Below are 12,469 nucleotides of genomic sequence, written 5' to 3' on the forward strand. Positions count from 1 at the left end.
TAAATCGACTTGGTGCCTCTTGACTCGACTCCTCGAGCATTTTGGTTCGAGCAAATATTATTAGGATTCCTACTCATTATTAGACAATGGTCGAGAGAGAAGTTGGCACCATATGATAAGTAGTATTGAAATTATTAATAAACTTATTGAGTTCCTAGATGGTCACATTTAAAATATTTTTGATGAAAATCACTGGTAACATGATTATGATATTTTTTTAAATAGTTTTGGACAAATTTAAAATACTAGATTGTACTATACTCAGTGATTTAGAGAGTGATGCTAGCTAATGAAATAGCACTTCAATTCAATCATCACAATAGTTGCATGTTGAGTAACAAAACAAAGAGTGTAATAATAACAATAATAAAGTTTTATCTCATTTGGTGAAGATAACTATATAGATTTTTTTTTATATCGTTGGACTATATCCCGTATTGTATCATCTTTTATATTTAAATAAATTTTATTTTAATTTATCATTATTAATTAAGTCTTTTTTAACAAAAACACAGAGTAGATAAGAGCATATTAACAATTGTATCTAACACATGGATACTTATTTTTTTAAAAAATGATTGTGAGATAGTATCCAAAGCTTTTGGAAGTAAGACAAAACTCAAAAATTTCTAATTGTTTTGGAAGAAGATAATGACTCTTTGATGTCTAGTTTGTCATGAATAATAGGAGATGAAAGTCATGAATTTCTAGAAAATAATGTTTAATATTTAACTCTCTATAAATAGACGTGCAATTCCAATTTTATCATGAACAATAATATACTTTAGTTATCCAACAAGTTTGCATCTCTTCAACATATAATTTTTTGAAACAAAAACAAAAGTATATAGCATCATTGAGAGTATTTATTGCACTCTCTGTCTCTCTTTATATTAGATCATTCTCAAGCATGATTGAGATGGAGAAATCAAATTCTTTCTTGAATCCTCCAAGCTTTTTATTGTAATCGATGAGCCATGTTTAAAATAAATTGTCTCATGCATTTTGGGCATCAATCTTGAATCGCTTTAGCCCTACCTTTGAGCCGAAGGCCTTGATGTCTTCTTGCATTTGCATTTTGAACTCCTTATAAGTAAACTTCCTATACTTTGCGCTACTGATTGAACAACTATCCGTCGGAAAGCCAAAGTAACAAAGTGACACTCTCGCTTTGCTTTCGTTTACACTAACTCTGTGCTCTATGCTCATGTACTCATCATTACTAATCGCTTGCATTAAATCCCCTAGGTTAATGACAAGTGTGTTGGAGATAGGTTCAATGTTGAACCAACCATCATTTTGCCAAATCTGTAGCCCTCCAACTTCGTCTTGGTTGACAATGGACAAGATGGAGCTATCAGTGTGAGCTTCCATTGCCAAGTAATCATTTGCATTGGTGCATTTGGGATAGCGATATATTCGGAATGTGCCATCATCTTCTAACAAATAGGAAGACAGCATCGTCCTATCAAGGTTTAGATCGACCGCTATAGCATCAAATAGTGTTCGTGCAATGCGAGCCATGTGCCGACCATATTCATCCACCAAATTCCTATTCAAATGGAAATATAAATTATACAACAATCAGCGTTTACTTAAACAAATAAAGGAAAAAGATTGAAATATTTAGTTATAAGACATGAAAAGTAATAGTACTGAAGATCAAGCGCTAGTTCATCTCTAACATTAATATAATTTAAAAAATTATTAATAATTGTTAGTAAGTTAATATCAGTATGTTTCACAAAGTTACAATTCAACTGTATTTTTATTTAGATGCTTGAAGATTTAATATTTATTCAATAATAATTTACTAAGGATAGTACTTAAGTTTAGTGAAAATCCAAAATGTATTATACTTTATAGTTTATTATGGGTATATTTGTATTTGCAAATACCCTTCTATGTAATTCATTTCGCTTGACCCATTACTTGTCAAATATTTTTGGTCAAAAATGTTTGATAGACTTATAAGACTTGGAATCAAGGAAAATCAGCATGTTCAAATTTAAAAGCATACTAGAAATGCAATAATGATCATTTGGTATGAATCTGAAATCTTTTAGATTATCAAGTATTTTTGGTCAAAAGAACTTAAGTGGTCTTATAAGGCTCAAAATCTTAAAAAAAAAAAATAAACAAAAATATTGAAATGAGTATTGTTGTACTTCTAGTATTCCCTTAAGTATGTTCATGCTTATTTTTTCAGACTCGAGTCTTTACATGATCAGCAAAATACTTTTTGTTAAAAATGTTTGGCGATTCTAAAGGCTTTAAATTCTATTTTTAGTGTTTTTTTTGTTGGTGCAATCATATCTCAAACGGTCAAGTTTGACCATATAGTTTTGATATATTCAACAAAGACTTAAAGTTAGATTCATATTGAGTTATATTATGTCAAGTGTGCAAGGATAGGTTATTTACATTCCAAGAGCAATAATTAAAGTCTGAGTGGGTTAAGTGGGTAAAGGTTAAATTGACATATGGAAGAAAAGAAAAGACCATGTGTTGAAAGAAGTTCAAATGGGTCTAGGTAGGTCAAACATTTGGCGAGATGCTGGCAAATGCGAAAGATCTAAAGGTGAGGTCAATCTCTTGACAGATAAGGAATTCCCAATTGATTGACTTCAACTAAATACCTAGTAAATGATAAAGACCTAGAGGAAAAGTCTTTGTATGTTGAGGATGATTGAATGCCTTATATGTGATGTGTGTAGATTATGTCTATGTTTAAGCATCGTTTAGCATATTTATATTATTGTATTTCATAAGCATGATTTACATTCGCATGCACTCTTTCTATGTGATTTTGTTACTTTTACTTTTTTGATTCAGAGAACTGATCTTTGGATGTGTTATTGGAGAAAAAACACAACATATTGGATGTTGAAGTGAGCTTGGAGAGAAAGAAGCAAGCATGACCATGCCTCACAAGCACAACCATGTCTCTTAGGGAGTCCATCTTGTGCCACTAATCGGTTGTGCCTATGAGGTACGACCGTGCCATGCTCCCAACTAGCCTCATGGTTTGGACGTGCCTATAAGGCACGATCATGCCTTGATCACAATGAGTGCCTCGGTCCGGCCATACCTCCCATGCACGGCCATGCCTCTTCCCGGAGTAGAATTTCAAATCTTCCAAGGTGCTGCCGTGCCCTTAGGCACAACCGTGCCTTCTCCATCAAGAGTTTCATAGCATGGGCGTGCCCCCTAGGCATAGTTGTGTCACATGATTCACAGGTCATGTGGAGGTCTTATAAAAGGGGAACAAGATCCCCTTTTCAAGGGGGAAGGGTTTTCCCTTCTAAGGGAAACCCTAGGGCCACTATTCCAAGAGTTATCAACAATCTTCCCATCATAGAAGCATGGAGATCCTCCTGAAGACATCAACAACATCTCGCTAAACTTTTTCTTCTCGTAAATTTTTTATTTGAGTTGTAGATTGTTATTATCTATGTTTCTTGGTTATATGTCTTTTGCTAATGGAGTATATTTTTTGGATTCTAAGATACAGGGAGTAATTGTGATATGATGTTGATGTATTAATAATGAATTTTGCCACTTCCTTGTTCTATGATATGTTTGTATCGTGTTCTTGTTTGATTAAATATGTGAATATGTGAATGTAATGGATTATTGTGGATTTGTCACTTTGTAGAGGAGAAACTCTAGATTGTATGACCATGGTGGGGTCTGGTGATAGAGGGTATCCCTTTAAGCGGACTTTCTAGAGTAATCCTTTTAAAAAAAGGTCAAATCACTGCAAGGGGATTACTAATTAGAGGTTAATTAGATTTTCCTAATTTAGTGTTAGGAAGTGAATTATGCAATCTAGACTATATGATTGGGGAGCCCTCATGTGACAAGGGTTCCCTTTAATCAGACTTTCTAGTGTTACCTCTTTACTTAATAGCATTGAAATTAGAGTTTAATGGATTTTTTCCAATTAATATTAGGAAAAGCCTTGTGTAATATAGACTATATGACCAGGGCGCCCTCATGTGACAGGGGGTATCTCTTTAACGGGACTTTCTATATTACCTCTTTATTTAATAGCATTAAAAGTTGTATAAACACTCCGATGCAACCTCCATGGGTTCGTATTGGTAATTTAGCTAGATTCCCTACAAGATCGTAAATATGGAAGTTAGGAGGTGAATAAAACATAGTACATCAACTAGCATTATATTGAAACCAAAATCCTAGAATCGTTTCACCCAAACCAATTTTTTTCTTTGATCATTTGCTCTCACTAGATCTCTCTCTTTCTCTCTCTTAATCTCTTGCTCTCAAGATTTAACATAACTTTCAATTGTTTAGATAACTTGTTTTGTAAATTCAACTAGTTCTTAATTAATTGTCCTTGTGGATTCAATATTTTATTACTTGACGACATAACCATGCACTTGCGGTTAGATAACAAATTTTTAGTACTGTTATTGGGAACTCTTTTCGATTGACATTAGTTGATTTATGATTTAGTTAATCTACACTTCTTTCTTGCTTGTATATAAATCTACATATTCTTTCTTTTCCTAAAATTCTACATTTACTTATTTTCTTTCACTATTGCATTTCTTTTGTTTTCTAATAACTCTGAAATTATAGATTTTCATGCCTTCTTTTTTTTTAATTTTTCTACAAGAGACAATGGTCGTTGATGACGGTAATAGACTCTAAGGAGACTTTACTACACCCACTACTAGAATACTGATATCTAGCACCACAAGATGTCTAATTGATGTAGAAAAGGATATTTTGGTTTGGCTAGTTTATTGGACACAAGGGACATTGAAAATGATATCAAGGGTGTTGATAACAATAAGAATAAACCTCCTAAAGACTATGATGCACGGAGCTCAAATGGACTAAGATCTTACATTGCACAATCTCCGACGGATGTTAATCACTTTGAATTTTACCCAGGATTGATCGCTCTGATACAAAAAGAAAGAACAATTTCGAGGGGCACCTTTAGATGACCCGTATCTATACCTATTCGACTTTTGTTACTATTGCAATACCATGTTCTTTGAAGGTGTTCCCACAAATTCTATTAGGCTATGGGGATTCCCTTTTCTTTGAAGAATGAAGCTAAAACTTGGTGGCATTCTCTTCCACTGGAAAGTAACACAACATGAGAAGAGATGGAGCTACGTTTTCTAAACAAGTATTTTCCACCAAGCAAAATGGCAATCTAAGGAATCAAATCATGAGTTTTGCACAAATGGAAGGGAAATCATTGTATACCAGATGGGAGAGATTTCAATGACCATTGCAAAAGTGCCATCAACATGTCTTGAAAAAATGTCTACTCATCCATTCATTCTACAACGATATAGCAAAATCAATGAATGTTTCATTAGACATAGTTGCAGGAGGTTCTTTGATAAATAAAAGTTTAAATGAAGCATACAACATAATTAATCAAGTGGCACAGAGCCTATATGACTAATCAAATGAAAATTGGATAACATCTTCCTCAAGAATCCCAGAAGTGCGAGCTACGAATGCAAATATAAATGTCAAACAAGAGTTGTTGTAACTACTAAAGATTTTTAAAAATTAAATAGAGACTATCATCAAGGCACAAAATGAGGGGTTCAATTAGTTAGAAGCTTAGATAAAAAAATTGACAACACAATACGTTAGAGCTTTATTACAATTCTCAAATAAGTACCTCCCTTCCACCCAAACAAAGTCTAGTGAATATTATAATGCTATCAAGTTGAGAAGTGTCAGGAATTTTGAAGAACTTCAGGAGAAAGGTGGGTAGGAAATAAGGAAAGGAATAAAAGGGAATAAAAAAACTCAACTCCATCACTTCAGTAAGGGTCTATAAGCCACTGGTACCATTCACTCAATGGTTGGTCAACCCAAAGCTAGATGAACAATTTGATCCTCCTCCACATATTCAAATGGAATCTAAGGAAAATAAATATGAATCCTACCCAATGCCTCCACTAAGGACCTATGTACCACCAGTCTCATTTCCAGAAAGGTTTGTGAAAGCCAAGGAAGATGAAGAATGTGGAAAATTCTATAATGATGATGTGGTTGAATGCAATTTTTTTTGATGTACTTACTGAGGTTACATTTGTTGATAGAGTTATAGATTTGTTTGATGTCGACATTGATGATGTTGCTTAGTATGAAATTTTTGATGAAGTTGTTGATACTTTTGATGTTTCCTGCTTATGGTGATGTTGTGGATGGAAATGTAGGGACTTATGATGTGAAAGCAATGCCCCAACAATCACTTCCTTTGGTCACACAACCACTTAGCATTATGATTGTGGTAGGAATTGAATTTATTAATAATGAAAATAGAGAGAGTTGTACAGTGGAGACAAACCTCCAAGAATCACTTTTTATAGTGGTACCATCGCTTGATCTAGAGGAAATCACATTCACTTTTTTAGAACCTCAAGGTATCTTTCGTAACTGTAAGGTTAGTATCTCTTATGATATATTAGAAAATTTCATAAATATATTTGTAATTGATTTTGTTGAATGTGATATAATTTTTGATACATGCCTAGTTAAATTTGATAATATGCCAGTTCTTCATTATTTCACACACTAGTGGGGTTCTTTCAGAGGACGTGCAGGTTTTAATATGCTGTTATATTGGATGCTTCAACTGAACCATCTCCATCCTTCTGGAAGACCATTTAAGGAATTAACAACGGGGAGATTGTACATCACGACAATTATTAGGCTAGAATAGCTCTCTCCTTTAGTCGGATCATTCCATTGCCAGTATGACTTCTTCTTCTAAATCTCCTTCAACTGCCAGGAACTCTGGGGAGTCCATTCCTTTTCTTTTTCTTACTTTTCTTCATTTGTGTGTTTGTTTTGTTTTTCATTCTTGTATTTTGCTTGATCTTGTCTTAGCTTTTATTTTAACTTATTCCAGGGCTAATAACATCCATGAGCTAGTTGTGGCAACCACCATGGGTGTGGAAGGAGATGGGGAGAAAGGAAAGATAAGCTGTGCTTTAAAAACATAGTCATACCTTTGCATTTTGAGCTAGCTGAGACCAACACAAGTAGGGCGTGCCTTTTAAATACGGTTGTGCCATTCCTCTGGAGGGTGGACGAAGCCAACACGACAAGGTCATGCCTTTTTCTCTCGGTCATGCCTTTCTCCAATTGTTCGGCCGATCAAACCAAGGGACAACCATGCTTTTGAGGCATGACCATGCCCATTATTTCCTAGTCATGCCTTAAGGGGGCATGGCCATGAGAGAGAACTAGTAGGCAATAGTACCCAGAATGGGCAGGTTATGCCTTTTTGGCATAGTCGTGCCTCCCTTGATCTCTCTTCTCCCTTTTTGCCTACTTTATTTTTTTGTCTAATCTTCTTTTTGTAGTATTCAAAGATGAGGAGTACGACTACCAGATGAGGGGTTACTTTGATAGATGTATAATTTAGACACTTGGCATGAATCACTTGGTAACTTCGCTCACTTTAAACCTCCTCCACATTAGATTTTTTTATTTTTATTGGGGCTATAAATATTTAAGTCTGAGGGATATATATATATATATATATATATATATATATATATATATATATATATATATATATATATATATATATATATATATATATATATATATATATATGGTTGTTTTTTGGTTTCTTTTTTCTTTTTAGTTACATCATATATCATATCATTATTTGTTTATTTCTCATAGCAAGATACTAGCATGCTTATTCTAGATATTTATGTTGTTATGATCAAGTATACTGGTAAGCCAAGTGATCTATTTTTTCTTATCCATAGTGGCATAAAGTGAACATTATTTTAACCATAAGAGTTTGAGTGTTAGCCTAGTCTTAGGTTCTGTTCACAACATGCTTGACTATTTTTAAAAATAGTCATAATTTATAGAATTGGACTAGTACTCTTTCTTCCTAAGTAACCTCTCAACTATATTTTGATTACTGAATAAATTTGAATCATGTCAACTCATTAGGAAAAATCTAAATCCTAAAAAAAGGCTTTATTTAAGTGTTGCACTTTGCAAACACCTAGAAAAAGAAGAAAAGAAGAATATGGGGATAATAAAAAATAGTTGTCATCAGTGGAAACTAAAAAGGTATCCCTTTGAGGCCAAGTTAGGTTAGTAGAGAAATAACTATTATGTTTCTCTTGACACCGAGCATTCCTTTGAGACCTTGTGTAGATTTTAAGGGGGAAGAACTTTACAAGTGGCAGGTAAGTGTCTATCACTAGAAGCATGAGGAATACGGTTAGATGATGACTTTACTAGGCTTGGAGATTGATGGTTGGAAGGTTAGGTAATTCATTACACTGAGCATGGAGAACTTTTATTTAGGCTACACTCCAATAATTTTATATCATGCTCGTCAAAGAAATTACACAATAGGATTAGACTAATTCACTAGAAATTATGACACACTATTTACACATATAAATCTAGATTGTAGATTTTGCTCGAGGACAAGCAAAGGTTTAATTCTTGAGATGTGATGTGTATTGATTATACCTATTTAAACCATTGATTAGCATATATCTGTTGGTGCGGGAAGCATCCGACGATCGAACCTGAGTTTTGATAATGGCAAAGGATTCAAAGTTAAGGCTCTTTATGATCTAATGTGCTGAATGCGTTTGCAGGAAAAGTCCTAAGGTATCTTAGGCAAAAGTCATAGCTGCGGTTAGGCAGGTAAGAAAACTGTGGAGAGTAGTAACCCTAGGTCCTAAGGGTTGGTAACCTTAGGTGGAAAGCCTTGGCGGGTCAAGGTCTTCGGGCAAAAGTCCAATAGTCGGATACTCTAGGTGAAAAATCCTGGTGTCAGGAACCGGGTGAAAGTCTGGGTGGGTCGTGGAGCAGACATCCAGAGGAAAGACCTAAAGACTTGGGCGATGGGCAAAAGTCCAATCGGTCTGGAGGATCGGACTGGCAATAGGTATACTCTTCTGAGTGGAGTAGGTAAGGACGCGTTCCTCGCTGAGGGAACAGTAGGCGTCGGTTCGACCTAGGGTTTTCGGTCGGAAATCCGAAGTCAGAACCGGACAGTCCGATGATTGTCAGACTTTTATATTCATTATTATGTGCTAACTTTATGTTGCAGGATATTTTTGGGACTAACATATCTTGTAGGGACAAAAGAGCAAGCTTTACCTTAGATGAACAGTACCCGAGGCACCCTCCATGGAGCTTAGAGGCACCTCGGGTGTAAGGCAGAAGGAGTGCCCGCAGCAGAGCTGGAGGCGCTCTCCAAAGGAGCTGGAGGCACCTCGGGCAACCCTGAAGGCTCCCTCCAAGAGGTTGGAGGCGCCTTCAGGTGGATAGGCGTAGACCACTTCGGCTCTCATCCACGTAGCAGATCCGGCGGTAATGGAGGCGCCCTCAATAGCCTTTATAAGGCAATCTCGATCAGCAGCTTGGATGAATCACTTCTAAGCCATCTTTCTTTAGCGCACTGCTAACGAGACGATCCGAGAAAGCTGTAACAACATTCCGACGACCTAAAGCTTTAGTTTTATGATTTCTTATTGTCGGTATAGATTTCTAGTACATTTAATTGTAATACTTAATTGTACTTTTTCCGAACTTATAGTGATTGCCCAAAGTAAACACTGAACGGGCATGGGCCTTGGAGTAGGAGTTGCCCAAGACTCCGAACCAAGTAAAAATACATTGGTCCTTCTATGTTGTGTTATTTATTATTCCTCTACTTTTACTCGTAAGTTTTCTGAATACGAAAACTGAAAGCCATGTGCGCTATTCACCTCTCCCCTCTAGCGTGTCTCGATCCAACAATTGGTATCAAAGAGGTGTCGCTTCGATTTGGTGCAACCACCAGTCAAGCACATTTTTTTTAGTGGTGATTCTTAGTTTTTCTGAGTCGATCGAAATCAGTATTCTTGCCGCCCTTCGATTATTTTTTCGTAATCAATTTTTTCTCGAAGTTGGTGCAACACCACTCGAGATCACATGTTAGTTTTCTTTTAAGACACACTACTAATCTAGGATCAAGTCGTGGGACAAGTTTCTTTTTATTTTCCTTATGCAAGTTCTATGGATCTTCAAGAAGGCTACAGTACAGCCCGACCTCCGCTCTTCACCGGAGAAGACTTCGGATACTGGAAGGGTCGAATGGAGTTGTATCTCCAGACTCATTTCAAAGTATGGATGATCGTCAAGACTGGTCTTGAACTCCCAACTGACGGCGACGATAAGCTGATATCATGGGAGAACTGGGATGCATCTCTGATAAAGAAGGTAGAAGCAAATGCCAAAGCAACCTGTACACTTCAGTGCGGCCTAACCAAGGAGGAACTGAACCATGTCGGCCCCCTCTTGAGCGCTAAAGAATTCTGGCAAAAACTGATTGAGCTACATGAGGGTATATCAGATACGAAGGTAAGTAAGAGGGATCTCATACTTAATAAATTATATAATATAAAGTTGCAGGAAGGTGAAACGACAAGCCAACTGCATGCACACATCGAAGACCTCCTCAACGGTCTCTACGCAATTGGACAAAAGGTAGAAAATAGAGACATAATAAGGTATTCACTCAATGCTTTCCCGAGGAATACCTTGTGAGCATCAATGGTCGATGCTTACAAGGTATCCAAGGATCTCTCTTCTATTAAATTTGATGAATTATTTACTGAATTTGAACTGCATGAACAAATTAACACTCGATCGGTCGAGAAAGGTATTTCTTTAATTGCAGGTACAAGTAGAACCCGCGAACCAAAAGAAAGACGCAAGACCAAACCAGAGTCAGAAGAAGAACCAGACTCGGACGATGACGATGAGGAGATCACAGCTGAACTGGTCAACCTAGTAAGAAAGCTCTACAAAAAGAAGAAGGGCTTCAACAAGAAAGACGTCAAGAAGGTAATCCAGTCCAAGGAGGTTCAACCAAGTCCCAAGATGAAGTTTGAAGTTGCCTACTACGGCTACAACCAAAAAGGGCATATCAAAGCTAACTGTCCGAATCAAAAAGATGCTAAGAAGCAAAGAAAAAAGAAAGCTCTGAAGGCAACCTGGGACGAGTCCTCATCAGAAGAGTCCGATAAAGAGCTTGAACAGACGAGCTACCTTGCACTGACAGCCCAAGACCAAGTCAACAAATCTGGAAGCGAGGAAAGAATCAAATCAAGATTCTTGGAACCCAGTGTAAACCGTTCCAACGTAATCTTCAAATCCTTGACTAGAGTTTTCAGGACTGAATTCTCTTTCTCAAGCTTTTGGACTTGAGTTGAGGTTTCAGTCTGAATAGGGGCAGTCAAGAATTTGGAGTTAGTCACTTCTTTAAGGGAGGTTACCTCCTTTAGAAGTGATTTAATCCCAACATTGAACTTAGCTAATTTATGCATAAAGTAATTAACTAAGTTATACAACCGAGAAATACTTACAGTGGGGTTCGGCCCTTCGGAAACGGATATTGATTCGTAGTTTCTCTCAGACTCGGACGAATGAGGAGAAAAGAGAGCTTCTTACTTTGGGGAAGGAAGAAGATCTTGTAGGGAGAGAAGAAAGATCTAGGAGAAATGAAGGAGATCTTGAAGAGAAGAGAGAAGGGAAAATCTTGGCATCAAAGTGCCAAGAAACTTATATCTTTCTTTTGGAGGAGTAGATCTAGTAAGAGGGAAGGGAAGAGGAGCCTTTGGAAGAGATTTGGAAGAAGAGGGGTTGATGAAAGAGGCTATTTGAAGAATACGGTTGTGCTCAAGTGAGGCACGACCATGTTTAGGGTATTAATACCCTAATTGCTACGCCACATGGCCATGTCAAATGACTCGGCTTGGACATGATTCCCCTGTCACCTCCTCTCTTCCACAAACTCTCCTTCCCCTCTTGATTTGCAATTATGTCCAACATATTGAACATATTTTAAAGAAGAGATAGATCTAGTGGAGGCAATGACCCCGACAAGGATAAAGGAAAGGGGACCAACAAGGGTAAAGGGAAGTCAACCAACAAAGGGAGGATACATTCACGCGACAAAGGTAATGATGATTCATACGATATTATTTTCTAAATTGATGGGCAAAAGTCTAGATTGATAGTCTACTTAGTCGTAAATTAGTTTGTTCTTGTTTACTATGGAAGTCATAGAAATTAGGGAAGATATTGAGTGAATGATTGATAACATAGGTTGGAATGACTTTATGAATCTAAATATCCCTGATTAACCTAGAATTCCTTAGTTCGATAGAGACCCACTTCATTTCTTATAGGGATGACCTAGAGAAAATTAGTTTTTGCTTATTGAATCATGATTATGAATGGTCTTTATACAACTTCAATACTTGTGTTAGTTAGCCCAATGATTGTACTCATGAGTTTGATTGTTCATTCAATAGTGATAGATTTTGGAAGGAGATTGCTTTTTCTAATGAATCCTATGACCCATCTCGTTCAAAGGTTTCTTTACTTCAAAACCTGATTTTTCAATACCTTCACCATGTTA

At 36.5% G+C, this 12,469-nt stretch overlaps 1 protein-coding gene across 1 annotated transcript in view; it reads right to left on the reverse strand.

The window, feature by feature from the left end:
- Nucleotides 1–743: 743 nt before the first annotated feature.
- The window catches only part of LOC122045632 (gibberellin 2-beta-dioxygenase 8-like), a 149,897-nt gene continuing 138,171 nt past the window's right edge, over nucleotides 744–12,469 (reverse strand). Inside the window, exon 2 of the mRNA XM_042605941.1 lies at nucleotides 744–1,552. Within this exon, the coding sequence (XP_042461875.1) occupies nucleotides 997–1,552 (556 nt within the window). The 3' untranslated portion in view covers nucleotides 744–996. The remainder of the gene's footprint in view (nucleotides 1,553–12,469) is intronic.

Source organism: Zingiber officinale, chromosome 2B, assembly GCF_018446385.1.
Source record: "Zingiber officinale cultivar Zhangliang chromosome 2B, Zo_v1.1, whole genome shotgun sequence".
Taxonomy (NCBI): domain Eukaryota; kingdom Viridiplantae; phylum Streptophyta; class Magnoliopsida; order Zingiberales; family Zingiberaceae; genus Zingiber; species Zingiber officinale.